The sequence below is a fragment of the Juglans microcarpa x Juglans regia genome, chromosome 3S, assembly GCF_004785595.1.
Source record: "Juglans microcarpa x Juglans regia isolate MS1-56 chromosome 3S, Jm3101_v1.0, whole genome shotgun sequence".
NCBI classification, from domain to species: domain Eukaryota; kingdom Viridiplantae; phylum Streptophyta; class Magnoliopsida; order Fagales; family Juglandaceae; genus Juglans; species Juglans microcarpa x Juglans regia.
Window position 1 is genome coordinate 5089002 of NC_054599.1, and position 21054 is coordinate 5110055.

General features: G+C 37.9%; 1 protein-coding gene and 1 long non-coding RNA gene across 3 annotated transcripts; one reads left to right on the top strand and one right to left on the bottom strand.

Annotated features, from left to right (window-relative positions):
- Positions 1 to 9456: 9456 nt before the first annotated feature.
- Positions 9457 to 14798, bottom strand: LOC121258260 (probable arabinosyltransferase ARAD1). The gene is made up of 9 exons (XM_041159714.1): positions 14291 to 14798; positions 13958 to 14131; positions 12975 to 13132; positions 12731 to 12878; positions 11586 to 11701; positions 11361 to 11499; positions 10846 to 10956; positions 10431 to 10499; positions 9457 to 9812 (listed from the first exon to the last, which is right to left on the bottom strand). Exons 1-9 carry the CDS (start codon positions 14750 to 14752, stop codon positions 9684 to 9686), a joined length of 1506 nt encoding a protein of 501 aa, XP_041015648.1. The 5' UTR covers positions 14753 to 14798; the 3' UTR covers positions 9457 to 9683.
- Positions 14799 to 15489: 691 nt separating this feature from the next.
- LOC121258095 lies at positions 15490 to 16930 on the top strand. 2 transcript variants are annotated; one of them, XR_005939335.1, is made up of 3 exons: positions 15490 to 15761; positions 15848 to 15996; positions 16603 to 16930. It is a non-coding gene; the product is annotated as an uncharacterized LOC121258095 (long non-coding RNA). The 2 variants fall into 2 exon arrangements; XR_005939336.1 differs by having other exon boundaries at positions 15490 to 15996.
- Positions 16931 to 21054: the final 4124 nt, after the last annotated feature.

Consider the following 21054-nt stretch of genomic DNA (forward strand, 5'->3'; position numbering starts at 1 on the left):
TAATAGTTGAGTATTCTTGTAACATTCCACTATCCCTTTACAAATTGTCTATGTTTGAAAAAATTGTCTCCTCACTTATATTTCGTCCTTAAAAAACCTGGAAAATAAATTATAACTTGCATCTCAAATTATACGACAAATTGACAATTTATGGTTGTGGACTTGCAAGCTGTTGGGAATTTGAAGTGAAGTGAAGTGTATTTTATTTTGTTTCCTTTTATTTACCTGAGTGAGATTAGGTGCTTTGTTTCCTCTTCAACTCTCGTCGATCAAATGATTAGCTATTGGAGATGATTTTGTCGATACAAAAGGGAAAATAAAAACACCTTTACCATAATTAATAAATGAAAATCTCATTTGTAACTAGAGTTATCCCAATTATATTATAGTTTTTATAATTTTTTATACAACTATATTTTGAGAGGCATTTTTATAAAATAACTTATAAAAATAATATTATTTTACACAAATATTTCCATTTTAAAACATTATTATATAAAAAAAAAAGTTGTAGAAATAATTGTGCGTGGATCATTACTCAATCTTCCCATATATATATATATTTTATTATTTTTCATAAACAAAATTAAGGTGAAATAATCATTTTGATACATACCACGGGTGTATTTTGTTTTTTTTTAAGTCAAATTCTCTTCATCATTTCATTAAACCAAAGAAGAAATACACGCTGGAATCTCTTTCAATGTTACCATAGGGTCAGAAAATGAAAGAGTCTTTTGCCAACAAGTGAGCTATAGAATTGCCATTTCTCCTAACATGAGAAATCTCTCACTTAGCAAACCTTCCAAGTAATACTTTACTTTCATTCATGATCATACTAGCATTACTCCAGCCTTATTTATCACTCTTGATAGCCATTACAACTCGTAGTGGGTCCCCTTCAATTATGACCTGTGTAAAGTCGAGCTCCAGTCCAATCTTCACTGCTTGCAACGCCCCATAAGCCTCAGCAAGTAGAGGGTCAGGGAAAAGGTGTTTGCTGGATCTCATTGTAGAAATAATATGGCCTGCACTGTCCCTGGCAACCACTCCTACTCCAATGAGACCTTGTGCCTTGTCGATAGCCCCATCCCAATTCAGCTTGATCCAGTGCAGAGGGGAGCTTGTCATGAATTTGCTGAGGTATATGCTCGGCAAGTTCTGAAGTCTCTTCTTGGATTCTCCTCATTTAGTAGTTCGAGAGCGTGTTTGGCCTCCCTAATAATGGCAAAGGGGTGTGCAAAAGTTTCCTTAAAAATGAAAGAGTTCCTCCTCCACCATATTTACCTAGCCACAACTACAAATTCTTGAACCACTTGTGGCTTCATGGTCTTGGTAAGAGCTTCGAAAAGTTGCAGCATAGACTCCTGAGGTAGATAACATTTTTGGAGGCTCTTTGAACAAGCACTCCATACATCCTTAGCAGATTCACACCTCCATACTGCATGCACTGTGTCTTCTACTTCTAACCTGCATATAGGACATAATGGTTGCTTCACAATGTTCTTTTTGAAAAGGTTAGATTGAGTAGGGAGGGATTCTAGACACACTCTCCATAGGAAGACCTTGTCTCCAGGTGAGATTTTAAGCTGCCATAGCAGCCTCCAAACTTCTGTGAAAGATTCACTGCTTGAAGCTTGCGACTTTTCTGATAGTATCCTCTCATTTTCCAGGTGATAAGCACTTCTAACAGAAAAAGTGACATCTTTAGAGTCTTGCCAAATGATTCTGTCTCTGCTATTGAGGCTACTAATAGGGGTTTTCAAAATGGTGTCATCTTCTCTTGGGACAAAAATTTCCTTTACCATCTCATTATGCCATTGCTTTGATTCAGGATTAATCAAATTTGAGACAATGGCATTGTTGTCCAGGACTTTAACAAGGCTTATGCTCTTGCTAGGAGTAGCATGTGCAATCCATTTATCTCTCCATATATATGTTTCCATGCCATTCCCAATCCTCCAATATGCACCTACTTCAACAAGAGGTCTGGTTGAAATAAAGCTCCTCTAGATAAAAGATGGCTTGGAGCCTAGTTTTGCTTGCTGGAAGTTGGTGTTTGGATAGTATTTGGCTTTCATCACTTTGGCTGCAAGAGTCTCGGGTTGCTGGATTAACCTCCAACACTGTTTAGCAAGCATGGCTTTGTTGAAAACTTCAAGGTCCCTAAAACCCATCCCCCCTTCTAGTTTAGATTTCCCCATCCTCTTCCAAGAAACCCAATGAGTCTTTTTTTCACTATCTTGTTGTCCCCACCAGAAGTTGTGGATTACACTATTTATGTCCTTTAGAAGTGAGGTAGGTAGCTTGAACACACTCATGGTATAGGTGGGGAGGGCTTGTAGGACCGCTTTGATGTAGATTTCTTTCCCTGCCTGGGATAGAACCTTGACTCTATGAGAACTAGTTCTCAATCTTACATTGTCTAGAATACTCTTGAAAGAGTTATAACGACCCTTTCCTACCGCAGAGGGCAATCCAAGGTATTTTTCATATGATGTAGCAGATCTCATACCCGCAATTGAAATTATATACCTCTGGGCAGCCTTAATTGTATTCTTGCTAAACATGAGTGAAGTTTTCTCAAGATTAAGCCTTTGTCTAGAGGCTAACTCATACATTCTTAGTAGACTGAGTAATCTACTCCATTCAAAAGCATTATCCTTGCAAAAAAGCAGGCTGTCATCAGCAAAAAATAGATGAGAAACACTGATTTGTCCTTTTGCAATTGGAACACCATGAATCATACCCTTAGCTTTAGCTTGATTAATCAGGTTGCTGAGTGCCTCAGCACACAAAATGAAGAGATAAGGTGAGAGGGGGTCACCTTGTCTTATGCCTTTTGTTGGGTGGATAGGTTCTTGGGGTATGCCATTCACCAGAAGTTCATAGGAGATTGTCTCTATGCATTGCATGACAAGTTCCACCCACTGATTGCAGAACCCCAGCTTGAGCAACACAACTCTAAGAAAACTCCACTCAATTCTGTCGTAGGCCTTGCTCATGTCAAGTTTCATGGCCATGTAGCCCTCATTCCCTGCCATTTTACACTTCATTGTATGCAGGGCCTAGAAAGCCACTATAATATTGTCAAAAATGAGTCTGTTAGGCACAAAAGCAGACTGGGTGCATGAAATGATATGAGGCAGAAATGTTTTAAGCCTATTGGAAACCACCTTTGAAACCAGCTTATAGAGAACATTACACAAAGAGATTGGTCTAAACTCAGTCCCCTTGGTAGGGGCCCTTTTCTTTGGAATTAGAGTAATAAAGGTGTTGTTGATCTCAGCAATACTTCCTTTGGAATTTAGCACCAATAAGACTGCATCACATACCCGAGTTCCAATGATTGGCCAGTGTTTTTGGTAAAAAACTGCAGGAAAACCATCTGATCCTGAGGAGCTAAGTCCCTCCATTTGGAAGAGGGCATCCTCCACTTCTTGTTGAGTATAAGGCCTTGTGAGTGATTCATTCTGATCTGCTGTGACTCGAGGATTCAGAGATGCTAAGCATTCTGTTATGTTCTCTGGATTTGAGGTAGAGAAAAGGTCCTTGTAGTAGCTTTGGAAAAGAGCACTGATTCCTTCTTTTGAGTGAACTTCCTGGCCAGAATCATCCACCAATTTGTTAATAACATTGGTTTTCCTTCTTTAGGAAGCATATTGATGGAAAAACTTGGTGTTCCTGTCTCCCTCCCTTAGCCATTTTTGTTTTGCCCGCTGCTTCCACCTAATATGTTCTTCTTCAAGAAGTTTGTTTGCGTCTCTTTGTGCTTGCCTAATAGCACAATTGAGATGTCCTTTATTTTGAATCTGTAGTTCATTTAATAGAGTTAGTTGATCCTTCAATTCTTCCTGAGTCTTGCTTGCATCCACCTTCCTCCAATTCAACAATTTCTGTTTGCATCCTATCAATCCCTCATTTGCCTTCTTCACTTGGTTTTCTGCCTATCTAGGTCGATTCCATGCTTCCTCAACCACCTTATAGCAGTCCTCTCTAAGTGTCTAGCTTGCCTCAAATCGAAAAGGCTTTTTAGACCTTGAGATGAAAGCATGACTCCCATCTAGGTTGATAAGGAGTGGGCAGTGATCTAAGCTTAACGCTGGTAGTGTGAACACCCTTGAGTTAGGATAGGATTTAGACCATGTGAAATTACAGAAGCCTCTATCAAGCCTCTCTTTAATGAATGCCCCTCCAAATCTTCCATTAGACCAAGTGAATTTATTACCAATGAAGCCCATGTCACATAATCCACATGCATCAACAGTGTGCCTGAAAGACTCAATCTGGTTGCGGGGTTTGGGCCCCCCACATTTTTCTCCAAAACTGAGCACCTCATTGAAGTCCCCCACACATAACCACCCTTCATGATTCAGTGGTGTAAGATTTCGTAATAACTGCCAACTTTCCTTCCTTTGTGCTGTATTGGGGAGCCATAAAAACTTGTAAGTATAACCCCCCCCCCCCCCTCCCCCCCCCCCCCCAAAAAAAAAAACTGCCTTGACCATTAGGGAAATATAGTTTTGAGTATATGAGTGAACAGCTGCTTCAAATTCCTCCTTCCATAGGAAAGCAATCCCTCCACTTAATCCTTTACAATCTACTACAAAGCTGTTTTCAAACCTCGGGGCCTTTTTGATACTTTCAACTTTAAGCCTTTTACACTTTGTTTCCATCAAGAAAACAAAAGATGGGATCTTCTGGTGCACCATTTGATGCAGATCTTGAATTGTCTAGGGGTTCCCAAGCCCCCGACAGTTCCAGCTTATGCCATTCATTGTGATTGGTGGGGCTGTTCAATAGCCTCCACCAGATCTGCATTGTGCAAGGTATTACTGACTCTTTCTTCAATTTTAATTCTTTTATCCTTTTTCTGTTCATCACTAGATGGAAGAGGGCTAGTAGCTCTCTTTGAATTGCTAGAGAACCCTGAGGAAAGGCTCTCAAAACATAAGTTCCTTGCTCGTCTCTTCCAAGATGCCCTTACCTTGGATTGTTTCAGAACTTTGACTTGATCAATAAAAAATTGGTCTAGGGGGTTAATCTATGAAACCAGATCATTTGATACCTCATGTTCCTTTTCAGTGTTGTTTACCTTGATGGTGTCGAGATAGGACTGTTTGTCCACAAGGTCTACCTTTCTTAAGTCAGTGCCTTCCACTCCTAGCATATCATTGGGCCCTCTGAAGGGGATAAATAGACCACTGCTTTTTAACTTTGCTTTTCTCCACATTCTATTTCGAGTAACTGTCTTTGTGTTGACAAGTCCTCTGATTCCTGTAGGTTGTTCTGAGCAGCCACTTTTGCCTTGTCATTAAAAAAGTCCCTAGTAGGAACTTGATATTCCTCCTTGACTTCTGTTTTGCCACTTTGAGATTCATCCCTAACCTCCCTTCCTTCCTTCCTGAGATGAGACTGAGCATGGCCTTCCTGAGAAGCTCCTTCACCATATTTTTTATATTGCAGATCACCATCCTTGGCTACTGGGGCTCTGAGCCAGGTCCCATATTGTTGCTTACCATTCCCATTTGGTGCACTAATGCAGGCCTGCTGAGATGCTTGATGGCACCACACTTGAAGCATACTGAGGGTAGTCTCTCATATTTGAAGGGAATCCATATGTGGCGCCCATGACCCCCATGTAAGGAGACACAAGAATCGAAACGCCGGGATGATGACAACAGGGTCACACATCCCAACGTTAGTGCCAAGTGTGTACATGCAATAGTGTACAAAAATAACGCAACGGATAATTAATACAACTAAGTGCCAGAATTGTTAATACAATTTAGATAATCAGTAAAAATGTTTAAACATTATACAGTCATCCGAAATAAATATTTTACAAGTCCCAAACCAAAATGCGAGTGATCCAATCACTCCTCGGGCGGAGTCGACTCCTCAAGCTCATCCTCATCCTCCTCTGCATCAAAATCTGCGTTACCATAAAACAGTACCGCAGGTAAGTATAACCCAAATAACCACGAGATAAAAATATATTAATGCGACCAACATGCATGCATATGATGAAATATGCATTAAATCCAAAAATACTATTTTTCCTGAAAATAGATATTTTCCAACACACGCCAAAATCTCATTTTGGCCCAAAAAGAATACTACATCATTTTCCCAGAAAATGATCCAAATCAATAAAACCTCATTTTCCCAGAAAATGAATCACATAAAATCATTTTAATCAACACACGCTATTTTCTCAGAAAACAGCTCATTATTCCATTAACCAATGCACCATGATCTTCCCTAGGGATTATCCGCACGTCCTGGCTTCGTAGCGATGCTCAGTTCCACGCCCAGCGCGTTCGTGGCCAAGCACCCACTACGCAACGAGCGATGCCCAGTTCCTCGCCCAGCGTGTACGTGGCCAAGCATCCTCTAGCCCCCACCAACAGAGGGGCCACGGAGTAGACACGAGACCATCTCGTCCGATCCCGTTGTCGCCCAGCGACAACCTAGGGGACGTCACTCAGTATATTCCGCCCCCGAGTGACCAGAGGAGCTCCACCGAGATAATACCCCATCTCGGCTTGGAGTCGTGATACACACGCACCCAAAATCCTTTAACACATGAAAACTCTGTTTTCATGAAACACATGAACATGAATGCATTTACACGAAAACCCAGTTTCCTTTACAAACATGATCATGCGTGCAATATCCCATGTACATGAACAACACCAAATCCAACAACCAACAATTCACAATACCAACCAAACACACAACTCTGTCCATAATCCATCCGACCCCTGAACTCTTCGGACTCAGTCCAGCATGTCTAACCAGATCACAATAATATGAGTTAGTGCAAAAATATATTTAAATCACGATAGTTCTTTGGAAAAATACTTACAGTGCTATATAATAATTTTCGAAGGATCATGGAGCTGCAAAAGGTGGCGGCACAGCAACGTAACAGTGTAAAATACACTGTGGCCGTGAGTCTCAAATACCCACTTTTAAATGGGAACAAACTAAGACCCGAAATTGATAGGGTAGGGCCTAGAGAGGTCAGTGAAGCCAATGGTAGTGGTGGTTTGCCGTGGGCGGTGGCGCAAATGGTGGTTTTAAGGCCAAAAAGTTGAAATCGGAGATAGAGTTGAATGTGCTTCACCGGTGACGGATCGGAGCTGGGGCTGGGTCCATTGGGTTGCTCGGAGGTCGAGGATGAAGTGGTGAAGAGATGGTGGCCGGAGGTGGCGCGACGGCGGCACGCGAAGAAAGAGAAGGCCGCGGCTGGGTGTTGCGCGTGGAGGCTATCGGCGGCGAGATAGGGACTGGGATTTGGGAGGTGAGGTCGCCGACCGATGGGAGGTGAACGGAAGGGGCGGTGTCGGTCATGGGCGGCTCACGGCGGCGGGTTGGGTGGAGGAGAAATCGGACGGGAGAGAGGGAGTGCAGGGGCTTCGCGCGCGGGGACAGAAAAGGAAGAGGAAGAAATGGGGAAAAAGAAAAGAAAAAGAAAAGAAAAATGAGAAAAAGAAAAGTGGGGAAAAGAAATGAGGTCCAATCCTCACTTCTTGGGTCACAGAAAATGATCCAACGAAGATGATTTTAAAACAGTAAATCAATTAAAATAATTTAAACGTAATGATACAATGATAATAAAATAATTAAATCTCACAATCAATTAATTTAAAAAGAAGAACAATTTAAATGTACAACAATAAATAAATATTAAGAAAACATAACAATTTAATTTTTACAATTTAAAAATCATAAAATAACCCATTTAAAATATCCGATAATTATAAAATAAGAGAATAAATTTTTGAATTATTAAAAATAATCCTTCAGTAAAAATACATTAAAATACAGGATGTTATACCATGCCTTCTTTCCCTCCACCGTAAGAAATGTGCCTCTTGGTAGTGCTTTGGTGATGTCGATTTCTACCCTTATTCGCAGGAACCTGCCCCAGCTTATTCCTCTTTCATCTGCATGGACGTTTAGGACCCTCCCCACACTGCTACCTAGTTGGAAACCAATTTCTTGGTTCATAAAGTTGAAGGGCAAATTGTAAGCTTGGAGCCAAAACTCATCTCTGTTGAAGGCCACCTCATTAATGGACATGGATCCCTCATAAGGTTGGATACATAAAAGCCAGTGGTCAAAGGACCATGGTCTGCCCCTTATCACTTGAAACATATCCTGCTTAGTGTTGAACTCAATAAGGTATTTGTTCAAGCCGACTTCAGTGAACTGAATCCAACTCTCACACTTCCAAACTTTGGCCATAGTACTCTTAAAAGCTTCCTCATTAACAGGTTTTCCTGCCACCATCATCAATAACAGACAGAATGAACTTTGGTTCCTTGTTTTTGTCTTCGTGAGGGATGGTAACATCACCCCTTCCTTCTCCTTTTCAGTGAGACTCAGCCTTTCCCATTGTCTAGACAGTTCTTCATCCATGACCACCACTGCAATCCAGTGAGGACCAGTAGAAGGGACTAACTCTATTCTAGAGAGAGAACCCCACTGGAGTGAGGACTGTTGTACGTAGTCCTTATATACCACGGGAGTATTACTTCAGAAGACCTTCATAATAAAGTATGATGAGAGCCCACAACACCAACACCACATATTCTTCGGTGTATTTCAAATTGAACGCAATAAAGTAAAATTTAAAAAAAGATTCAATTCAGAACGGTGAGAAACCGACTTGATTCTAATGAACTTATTTAATCATTCACTAAGTTTGCTTTAATTGATTGATTTAAGCTAATGCAGACCGGTTCTAGTCGATTTTAAACCAATTACAACAAATTCAAAACTATATTTCTTTTTAAACTAGTTTTTTCTTCTAATTTATTGTACAAAGATACGATAGAATTAAACATATATTAATTTTTTCATCATTGCATTCAATAAGAATCACAAAAAATTTAGAAGATAAAACATGTATTTCTTTATTTTCTTTAATATTAATTTTCTTTAATGATCTTTATCTCCTTGTATAAGGCAAGAATTGAAATTATTTTTATTCGTATAATATTTTTATTGAACCAAGTCAATGAATTTATATTTTATACTACTTTATACATGATATTAAAAACTTGAATTGCATTATATATAATTTTTAATATTTTTTTATCAACATTAAAATGATTCAATCGCTCAATCCTTATCCGATTCCAATTTTTCGAGCCTTGATTTAACTTTTAGCGGACTCATATCTTATTTATCCCGCATTCTTTTTTTTTTTTATTGTTTTGTTTTTGTTAAACAGGAAACATTCATTGAAATCAAATAGAATCCTTACAAATAGAATTCTTATCAAGCCAAATAGCTTGACTTACAAATGGAGGACAATAATCCCAACATATCACAACATCATCAAAGGTATGCGGCAAAGTATTCATTTTGGATTTTGATCTTCAGGTTTACCATGGATTTTTTTTTTTTTTGTAAGCTTGTATTCTTTTCTCTTCTTTTTTGTAAGCATGTATTCTTTTTTTTATATTTCAATGAAACATTTACAGTTCCATTATAGGCTAAGACAGCATGATAACACCACCACCAACATTGAATACAAGATTGGTTGCCAAAAGATGTGGGCATGAGAGAGAGATATTATCGCCAATAAATTAACAAACGAGAGACCAAAAAAATAAAACCATGCCACAGCAGGAAATAATATTTTCACTGGAGAGAGTAGCAATTCATTAAGATAAGAGACCTGAGCTCGTAAAGTTGGCTTGCCTGCAATCACAAGAGCACAGGCTTCTAGAATCTTTTACCACGCGCTGAGATCTCCGGATGTGGAGCTTGATATTCACCAACTTACCAGCCATCTGTTGAATGAAAAAATAAGGGTAAATCATAATTTCAAACTTGGGAGTTTCTAATAACGTTATAATCGACCAAGTAAAAGCCCAAGCCACATCTGCACTCCTACCTTTTTTTTTTTTTTTTTTGATAAGTAATACGAAATTTTATTCCCAAGAGTAGGCAAAGCTCAAGTACTCGGGTCGTATACAAAGGAAACATCTGCACTTCTACTTTAAAAGGACTGGTGAAGGTGTGATAAAGAGCTCAATCAAAGCATTATAAAATGCATTTCCAACTAGTAAGAAAGTTATGTGGGACTTGACATTCAGTGTGCCTTTTATCATATTCATTTACCGCTCTCATCCAACATGGAGAGTTAGTGGGACATTACAGTCTTCCCACCCGATGTAGGACTGCAAACTTGAAATGATTTTAGATGTCTTGGCCAAAACTTCAGGTGCTACACCTAAAAAGGGCATCATCGATGTAGGACGGACTCAATATTTGTCAGCTTGAAGTCAAGTTTAAAAATAAATGTTCCTACTCCGCATAATGTTTCTGAACATTACTCCCTCAAATATACCTATAAACAAAATACAACCAATGGATAACTTCTTAATTGAGGAAGAGAAATAACAAACCATTCTCCAAACCAAATCTTCTGGACCCAAAGGCTGAGCTGGACTGGAATACAGAAAATGCCCAGAGTACTGCAAAAATAAAGATAATATCATGGGTCCCCTCAGAGAAATACCTCAATTACCATCCTTATTTAAACGACTCATGTTCAACAAATAAACACGGGCATATTCAACAAATAAAGTTGCAAAGCCATGGCACTAAGAAGCAAAATGCAGCAGAATTTCCAAATAACTAAAACCTTCATTCCAGTCTTGGAAAGAGCAAGAGGAGAAAATAAAAATCGTAAAACATTTCTTTCTGCAATCCAATGGAAAGAGAATCGTTAAAGAACATAACCCCAAATTGCTTGCATCTAATTCAACAATTTAATATGATATAAAGATATCATTACAACATCAAATTCAAGTCACAAACCTTCGCTAGATTTCGTTGCATTTCTCTGATACGAGCAGGGCGAATACCTCGTAGAAATGTTAAAAACCTTCCTGGTTGTACAGCATCAGTGGACGAAATAAAAAGAGCTATCTGCATAGGAGGATAACAGGATCTAATCCATCTATTACCCAAACATTGAGACACTAAAAAATAACATCATCAAAGTTATTCACTTTTCTTCTTCCACAATGGATTGAAATAAATCATCTCCATTGTGTACGACATAACAACATTCAACCAATATTATGTATATGTAACCAAACCAACACTAAGAATTTATTTGACAGGCTAAGACAGCGGTCATTTCCTTTTGTTTGAAAACCCATTGAATGTAGGCATATTGCTCACAATTTACCACTTCCAACATCCAATTGTAGAAATCTTAAAAAGTACATTTTGAATTTGGGATGATCCTTTATTTGTATTCCTTGATATTGTCATGAGAAGAATCAAGGGAAGCAATAACAGAACAATCTCTACGGAAGCATGCATACCTTTCTGTAATCAAGCATCCCTTCAAAAGGAAGCTCCAATTCGTCACTAACTATGACAGGGATGCATCCACTAACAATAGCATCGAACAATCTAGCAGATGATGGGGTATCACCAGCTGGGCTTAAGCAAAAGATAGACCTGATTACAAATGAAAGAATTCAACCACTTGACAAAGTATATAATGTGGTTACCCCATGACAATAGTAAGCATCTGTTTATATTACTTGCGCATGCCATTCTGAGCTGCTGCTTTGCCCCCCTCTCCAGCTGTTCCCTCCTCTATAACTACACCCTCAGCACCACTTAATTCAGCTACAAGTTTAGCACGTACTTTTCCTCCCTAAGAAGGAACAAAATCAGCATAAGCTTGAAAAAGATCAAATATGTACAATCAAATAAAATATCAAGACACAAGTAATCTTTAGGACATAAAATAAAAAAAATCTGTAATCAAAGACATCATAATTCATGGTCCAGGTGTTAAAAAGAAGAGATGAAAAGACCAACTAAAATTCTGACCAATGAATATCAAGTGCCTAGACATTTTAAAGCAGTTCTGTACTTCTACATTATGATAAAAACAGATAAATATACAAAATATACAAAAACATATCTCCTAGATCTTTATCCTCTTTTCTGTGTCCTTATTCTTCCCTTAAAGTTTGCCCATTGGACACCCCAAAATAGCATCAGATCTATAATATCCTGGCTGTCAACTACAATAATACCATCAATTCAAATATATTTTTAGCTGTCTCCCGAGTACTTCTTGGTCAACACCCTTTTTTAACAAAATCTTACTTATCCCAAAAACAAAAAAAATTGGGGCCATCTGAAAAGTATTACAGATACTTTTTTTTTATCAGTGAATAAGAACTTTATCAATGAGAATAAGAACTTTATCAATGAGAAAGTAGGCATAGCCCAAGTACAGGTCATATACAAGAGCAACACCTAAAAAAGTTTTACGGATATTAGAGTTGCAATCCCCCCACAAGTAAGAAATTTGCAACCAATAATCATTTATTCCCTTCTCAGAAAAGCCATTCTCCTCAGCATATTTGAAAGTAACCAAAGAAATTCCAATCATCCCCATACAAGAAATATCCTAAAATAGTTATTCATGTCATACTTTAATATAATTGATTGAGAAACCTGTCTTTACTAAAAGATTCTATAAAAGGAACCTTGTTCAGAATTGCAGCAGTGACCAAATCTCAAAAAGTCAGTACAGTCACCTCATGCTATATGAGTTCCAAAAGGTAAGTGCCCAGCCAAAGGTGTGAATAAATAACTAAATACCAGTGGAGAATTTCTTAATTTCACGTATGAACTAATTAAATAATCATAGAATAACAATAACTCTTACAGCATTTCTTTTAAGACGACCCCGGAAAAAGAGTAGAGTTGTTCTCTTTGAATAACTTTCTGATAAGCATTTGGCATCACATAAATCAACATTGGCAACATAAGGAAGAATTAGGTCTTTCTCCAGAAAAACCTGTCCTGGCTTGTACCTGAATGAAGAAAAAAAAAATCACTTAATAGTTAATCACAGCATTAATGAATAATGGACCTCTAAAAATAGGTTCTTTGGAAACTTAAATAGTCACCAGTTGCCCGTAGAGTCCATATCTGGTAGCAGCCAAATTGCATTCTTCATGAATTTGCGAACAGATTTGAAAGACCAGGGATGATGAACTGGAAGTATGTGATCCCTTCCGCCAGTTCGCTTCCATGCAGGCTGATTGGTCACCCAATTCAGAGCTTCCTATACCACAGGTAAGAGTATGCCAGAGCTTTAAGAAAAATAAGAGAATTTTACAATTTTACAAGGAGAATTCTCAAAGGTTGAAATGCCAAAAATATAAAAGGGCACAAAAACCTATTGAAAGGGTCAATATATGAGGTTTCATCTCCAACAACTCAGGCTGTGGATAGGTTTTTCCCTTTACAGGCTCCATCCCTTGTTCACAAGAGGAGGAGGAGATGTGATTTGATCTAACAATTTTAGCAAAATTCTGGCCAAGGACATAATTAAATATATCCATTCAATAAATCAATACAAATTAAGTGTCCCAACTCATGACTAACCAAATAAATTCTTTTTTTTTTTTTTCTTGTTTTTGACGCTGTTAAAACTCACCAAGGTAGGACCCCTCAGATCCACCTTTGGGGAGTATATCCTGGATAGACCCTCCAGAATTGTGTATCAGGTAAGCCAGGAAAAATCTTAACACAGAATCGCCCAGGATGTCAGAGTCTACAGCACATCCCAAGCTAGTCCTTTGATTACCAGGCTGCAGCTTGACAAGAACTAACGAAATGATATTTGTGACAGAAAAATACAACTACCCATTTAAAAAAAAAAAATACGGCTTTACTACTTTCAAAGACAACAAACAATCGTAAGGGCTTTGTATTTGCGATTACGAACTTATATCAGGCCAATTCCAACTTTAGGAATTTCATCTCAAAACATATATACAAATATTAGGTAAAATAGATACAAAATGGCATACAGAAACAACAAAGTAATGTTTTTTTAAAAAGCGACAATAAAAAAGAAACGTAAAACTTGGAAGATCACTCACACCCTGTAAAGCGCTTTGCATTGTTGTTTCTCCATCAAGAAGAAGCTTATGGTGGTGAAGAATGGTATGTAGAAGAGGTCTGCCTCCTCCTGCCTATTAACTCTCACCACATTCTTCAACAATCTCTCCGATTCCGGCGCAATTAAATCCATCCACAGCCAGTAATCAATTGAATGCTACATGTATTTTCAAAAAAAAATATCATTCCTCTCCAATTTTCCTTCCATTTCTTCTATTTTTTCTCCTTTTCCCTTGTTTCTTTTCACGGTAGCCAAAAAGGATAAAAAATAGCAACAACAACGGGTAATAAAAATTGATTTTTAAAATGAGAGAACCTGCTCAATTAAGCGGTGGACGGGGCTGCCATTGGAGGTGAGATTGGAGGTGTCTCTGTAAGTGCTCCGAAACAGCCACAGGAGATCGTAGGTGAACTTGCTCGGCATCTCATACACGTAAACCCTAATCGGCATTGCGGCGGGGAAGTACGGGTCTACCCACATCCTCTCGCTCTCTATCCTATGCATCGATTCGTCGAGGTCTCTAACGACGTCGTCAGTCGCAATGACCCCGCGGGCTGGAGGAGGGAATTTGGGGGCTCGGCGAAGGAGGAAGTGCTCCAGCGAAACGACGAAGGAGGTCTCGGGTTTCCGGGTCTGGTGAGAGAGAGTGGAGGGGACGGCTCCATGGGATAGGGAGAAGAGGTAGTAGAGGATGTAGAGAGCAAGGAGAGAAAGGGTAATGAGGAGGAGGAGGAGGATTGGGGAGGACCTGGATCTTGGGCTCTGCTTTCCTGCCATTTCCGTTTTTTCTCAGATTTCGATCCTCGCGCTCGATCGGCATGACATCTTTTAACTCAGTAAACGCACCTCTTCAATCTTCGAGATTAGGGAGGGGACAATATGTAATGCGATCTATGAATTGGATAGGGATGGGCAGCGACCTATGAATTCGATAGGGATGGGCAGCGGGCCCGCCTCGTTTGTCCCACTCTCGTCTGGATGGGACGGGAGATTTGCTCAACAGATGTAAGGGGCGGTGGCTCCGCTTGCATATGCGACTCCCAATAGAGGCGGGGTCAATTATAACGTCCCGATTCTTAATAAGTCGGAGAGTTATTACTTGTTACTAAAAAATCATAAATCGTAGTTCATATATAAACCCTAAGAATAAATTCGGAGAGCAGTCCCTGTTTACGCATCAGTCATTGCACTCCTTACGTGTCAGACCAGGTTCACTAACAACGAATTGGTTCTGACCTCAGCCCCCTCATCACGAAGCATCCCTCTTGAATTCGAAATCCTCTTCAACGAAAACCCCATGAATTTTCTTCTTCTTCTTCTTCAAGTTGAAACCCTCAATCTCCCTCACGTCGTGACCTTTCTTCTTCTTCACTGTGAAGGCCTCAGTCCCCTCACAAAACCCAACCCTTCTTCGTACAGGATCTTCTCCTCACGCCAGCGCCCTTCGTGCAATCACAGAAAGTAAGAAAGAAAGAAGAACACTCCATTAGAGACAGTTGCTAGGCAACTCATCAGAGATCTACATGCTTCTCCCTCGTCGGGTTAGTCACCTCTCTGTGATTTTAGAGCAAAATTTGTGCTCCTCTCTCCCTCTTTACTCCATCTATTTTTTGTCCGTGATTCTAGGGCAAGCACGTCTCTTCATTTCTCTGTAATTTTAGGGCAAACATAGACATTTGGGAAACTAGCATATGTCCCTGCGTCTAGATCTGCATCTCACGAGGTAAGTATAATTGTTAATCTACATCTACGTCTATAAGGGCTTAATGGTTGGCTAGAAACAGAGGTAGGCATATCGGAAACTCAACTCAATAATCGTGTGGACTATGTTCTATGTCTTAAGTAAACATATCTAATTGTGTGGTCTTTAAGGTTAAGAAAACGTAAGGTTTGGTTTCCTTCTTAGAGACTGGTTTCATGAAATGACTTTCCTTCAAAAAAAGGCTACCCTTAGTCTCTAAGAGAGGTGTTTGCCGAATTGCCGCAGTGTGAGGACTAAAGAAAAGTCATCGAATTCCATAGTAAGTTTGAATCATTTTGATCTTCTACCATTTCATTGTCATTATGTGAACCTTCAATCTTCTACAAATCCATCACACATAGAGATTATCTCAAGTTCTTCACTATTAATAATCATCTTCAATATCCTACAAAATCATTTTTAAAGAATATTCAATTTAACTGGTTGATTTTTTTCTTGATAAAGCTTGAACCTTTGTTTTAATTTCCATAGCATCAACACATAAGTTTTAAGGCCTGAACCTTTGTTTGGTTTTTGGATAAGGCCTAAACCTTCATAATTCATCATAGTTTTAATTTGTATGTGTTTGACGAAAATACTGAACCAAACAGCTTGAGATTATTTGTTCTTGCCCATCATCAAACTTTGATTTATCAGAGACAAACTTCCGTTCATGCAATACATGTAAATAATTTAACTACAACAAAAGCATACAATCATTTTTTAATAAATTAGACGTATATAAGCCCAATAGGGGAGTATTTGAAAAATATAATTTGAAAGCTATTGAAAGTCCACACTTTTTAAAACAAGACAATTGGTGAACTTTATTCGTTTAAGCTATTTAAGCAATGCTTACCGTCCATTGTTTTGTTTTATGTTGCAGGAGATGAAGATACAATGTGATGCAAATAGGTCCTTCAATGGAGAAGCTGAATCTGTGTTGTTTTCATTTAATTGTTATTGTGGAGTAGTTGATAGTAATATAATTTGCAATTTGTAGCTTTTTGTAATACTCTTTCTTGGCATGGGTTTTATGTTCTAGCCCGTGTTTGCCACTGTATGCCAAAACATAATATTTGTGTGATTGACAAGCAAATGTAATGGTTGGAGACTCCATATTAGATTTTGATGCTTGCTAGTTGTTGGTTGTTCACTTTATTTTTTGTCTGACCATGATTTGTTGTTCAGTCAAAAAAAAGAAAAAATTTGTTCAATCATGGTTGCTTTTGCAACGATCAACTAGGTTTAACTTGTGCTTAAACATTTTGGCTATATTAAAAAATTCATGAGAAATCCATGAGACCTCCTTTAGTACATTACAATCATAATCTCAGTCACATCCTGTGCTTTGCACTCTTATGAAGCAATAGAGAGAAAAAAATGTACTAAATTCATCTTCAGCAATTTTTAGATTATTCTAAAAGCTTTTGGTAAAACAAACTCAATTTAAGTAAAGGAATAAAATAAAGAATTACACATCCTATATAAAACCTCAACTAGCACTGGTCTAAAAAATGTCTGCCCCTCAAACATATATACTCAGATCTTACTAAGCACACATCCATAATGATATTCAAAGACAATATAGCATTACAATTATGGTCCAAAACATTCATTTAAAACAATACTAGTTTGTGACAAATGCTGAAATTTTTCCAAACTCACTCATGCACAGAAACAAATCAACATAACTGACATATTGAAGCTTAATTGATTTCATGTACAAGTTTTGTATGTTAAGCTTAACAACATGTACTCCCAATTCTTAAGGAATCACAAGCTATGCATCTCCACAACACATTCTCCACAACCTGCCTATACATAAAATCCATACACAATTGGAAACAAAACCATCTGTACACATAAACTTGAACACGATTCACAATGATTATATATACAAAAATCCCTCCACAACTGAACACAAAACCATTTATACACAAGCACGTAGACGCAATCCACAACATTTATATACATAACTAGGCACAACAACATCTACACAAGCAGCCACACCGACTGATCTCAATATTAGAACATGACGCATTCACATTGCCATCAAATAATCATCCTTGGATTAAGTCATCTAATAAAATATTGAGCCATAATATTCATTCCAATTGTATACAACATTACAAAAAAGCTTATTACAATCTAAGTAGTCTCATAATATTCATTCCAAAATCCAAGATTCTGATCTAAGTAGGAGCAATGTCTTGTGTCCTCTAGTGTGCATACTTTTAGCACCAATCTGGCTTTTTCCTCCACTGTACAACACATCAAAACCACATGAAAATATCACAAGACAATATAAATAAACGGTTTAGCCCCTGTAGAGGCTCACACTTTACATAGCTAAGGAAGCGTCTGAACTCTACAAACTAGAAAAAAAAAAAAAAAAAAAAAAAAAAAAAAAAAAAAAGAGGAACTCACTAGTAAAGGATGAAAATAGAAAACTTAAAAAAAAAAAAAAAAAACGAAGCATTGTGAGATTTGAAATAAAACATAATTCTCTTGCACAAAATCAAGGCTAAGTAACATAAGCTAACACAACCCTAGTAATGGTGGGTAACATTGAACAAAAGTATTTCAAAACAATTTTTATAAAGAAAAAATCTACAAAATATACTATCTTTTAATTTTTTATGATGACATAGCTCATCAGTTTTTGCAAATTTCTTTTAAAAATATAAAGATGATATAATGAGATTTCCCTTCCTTCCTCACCCTTTAAGCCCCTTAAACTCCCATCCTATTGGCCATGGGGAAATGTATATCCTTGAACCTCTTGGTTTGTTTGTGTATTTGAATTTAAAGAGGATATGTTCGTTGATAGTGACAGGGAAGATTGGCCCAATGCGTGTATCTCCAATGGGGTTTGGAACGTGGGCATGGGGCAACCAAAAGCTAGACATAACTACAACCTTTGCCATTCAAAGTAAAAGTGTTCTATAAAATCACTTGAAAGCCTCCACAAGGAAAATTCTCAAGTTTCTAACAAATTAAAACTAACAATAACCAATGAAATTTTTGCTTTTTTCAAAGCAAAGGAAGTGCTCTACGATCAGTTTAAGAGCCTGTAACATTTTTCTACTTTGAGAAGGTCATTACACCATACAAATCCACCTAACCTAATAACCATTAGAAGTTTTTTAAAAAAAATGAGAAGAAAATAGAGTCTCAAATCTTCGATACCACTTTCCAACACCAAAATGGTAAAATCTGTATAAAACTGCATGAAATGCAAGCTCCAACACCCTATTTTGAACAACCTAACCACCAATCCCTAATCACAGCCTTCAACCCAAAAGTATTAAAAATTCCACCACCAGCTCCACAAGTTCTACATGCAGCAACCACAAAATCCAACACTTGATAATCCCAGCATTTCTTAGAAAGCTAGAAATGAGACAAAGGTAGCTATGAGACAAAGATAGGAGTTACCTCTTGTTGCTGAGCAGATGGGCGGCGAAACAGAGGTTGGAGTCGTGGGCACTGGGCGGTGACGGGTAGAAGGAGGCCGACAAGTCGCGAGTGCTGGGTGATGAGAGGGACAACGACGAGTCGAGGGTGCGTCACACGATGGTGCTGGTTGAGGAAGGGCGACACTGGTGCTGGGCGACGAGTGGTTCTTGTGAAATGAGGGTACTGGTGACGAGAGGTACGGGAGGGGGCGCAGGAGAGGGATGGGTGGAGATGGCTAGAGGCAGGCTGACGAGTCGTCGGTGCTGGGCGACGACAAAGATGGCGAGGGTGCTCGGCAACAGAAGGAAGGGAGTGGGTCGCAAGAGCGGGATGGGTTAAAAACTTGAAATGTGGTTGTTGTGTTCAAATCCATTCCGGTAGGAAAGAAAAAAGAAAAGAAAAGAAATACAAACAATGCAGCCACGTAGGGTGTGCAAAGTGTGCGCCTCTACAGGAGCTGACCCGTAGTACTACTCAAACTCTAACTGCTCAATTACACATAAATCTCAATGTTTAAAACTCCTACTCCCAAAATAAATAACTATAAGTGCCACTAAATCTCAAAATAAATTTCAACCTTTCAAAATACTCAATCGAAAAAGCAAAACAGAACTATTGAATAAAATGCTTAGATAACCAAAGTACCATCTTTGTACTTATTCCACTATACTCACGTAGCCTTATATATGATTTATAATCTTGATCCTCAACTGTACTATCAAAATTATCTGAAAAATGTTATAGGGATAGAGGATGAGTTATCAACAACTCAGTAAGCAGAGAACATATACTAGTATGTAAACATGAGCCTTTTTCAAAAAGTTCGGTACATAAACAAAATATTTCATTTTCATATGCAGCTCTTAGAAACGTGTTATCAGAAAATTAGAGCGACTTTTCAATCTTTTCATACTCAAAAACCAATTGTTCATATTCAAATATCATTTTCATATTCAAAGCCCGTTTCATATAAAAAAAAAAAACGATTTGGCATAACATAAATGAACATCTTCATCTTATCATATCGTATTGTATCATATCATATCATATCATATACCATATTTAACCACCGTAGTAGGGTTGTGCTATCCCCGGTGGCTAAACTAGGCAGTATCATATTGTGAAACGTCTCATTTTTCAATCTCGAAGTCTCGAGTGTACACACAAGAAAGAACACATAAAAAACCACTTTGTTTCCAAAGTGGGTACACTCATATCATATCATATAATGTTGGTATCAATCATATAATGTGAACTAGTATTATTATATCAGAATCAAAATCAAAATCAAAATCAAAATAGGTAAGTATGCCAAAGGCTTTTCATATTCATATCATATCAAACCATGTGTTGAATATATTCATATCATTTCCATTTGATCAAAAACATATCCAAATCATTTTCGTATCATATGTACAAAAAATTCACAAATATCATATTCGCTCTTTTACATATTTCAGAAACATGTCAAATATTGCTCATGTCTATACTATTCATGTCAAAAATATTTCTTTTCTCTTTCATATAGATTTTATGAGTGAATGCAAAATATATACTGAGGCTTTTTTCATTTTTTTTTTAAAAACAACATGCAAATTTTTACAAACCAACCTTAGTTGATTTCTTTTTATGCAAATCTAGCATATGAACCCCGCTTATTTGGACTTTTTAGTTTTTCATAAAATCTTCACAACAATGCCAAATGAATATCAATCGTCACCTATAGAAAAATTCATGTAACTTAAATAAATCTTCAATTTGAACAGTTATTTCGTAATTACACATGAAATACCTATTTTAATACCTTAAGACTTAAAATTCTCATAACCCTAACATACCATCATTTTTCAAAATCTATCAATATCCACTTACTTTC

What these genes read in the sequence shown, in the direction of transcription:
- LOC121258260 (XM_041159714.1), bottom strand. Translation starts at nt 14,752, where the DNA reads ATGGCAGGAAAGCAGAGCCCAAGATCCAGGTCCTCCCCAATCCTCCTC. An exon ending in AATGCAAAGCGCTTTACAGG is followed by an intron (nt 13,133 to 13,957) that starts GTGTGAGTGATC and finishes CCTGTGGTATAG; the next exon opens with GAAGCTCTGAATTGGGTGAC. An exon ending in TGCAACGAAATCTAGCGAAG is followed by an intron (nt 10,500 to 10,845) that starts GTTTGTGACTTG and finishes TTATTTTTGCAG; the next exon opens with TACTCTGGGCATTTTCTGTA.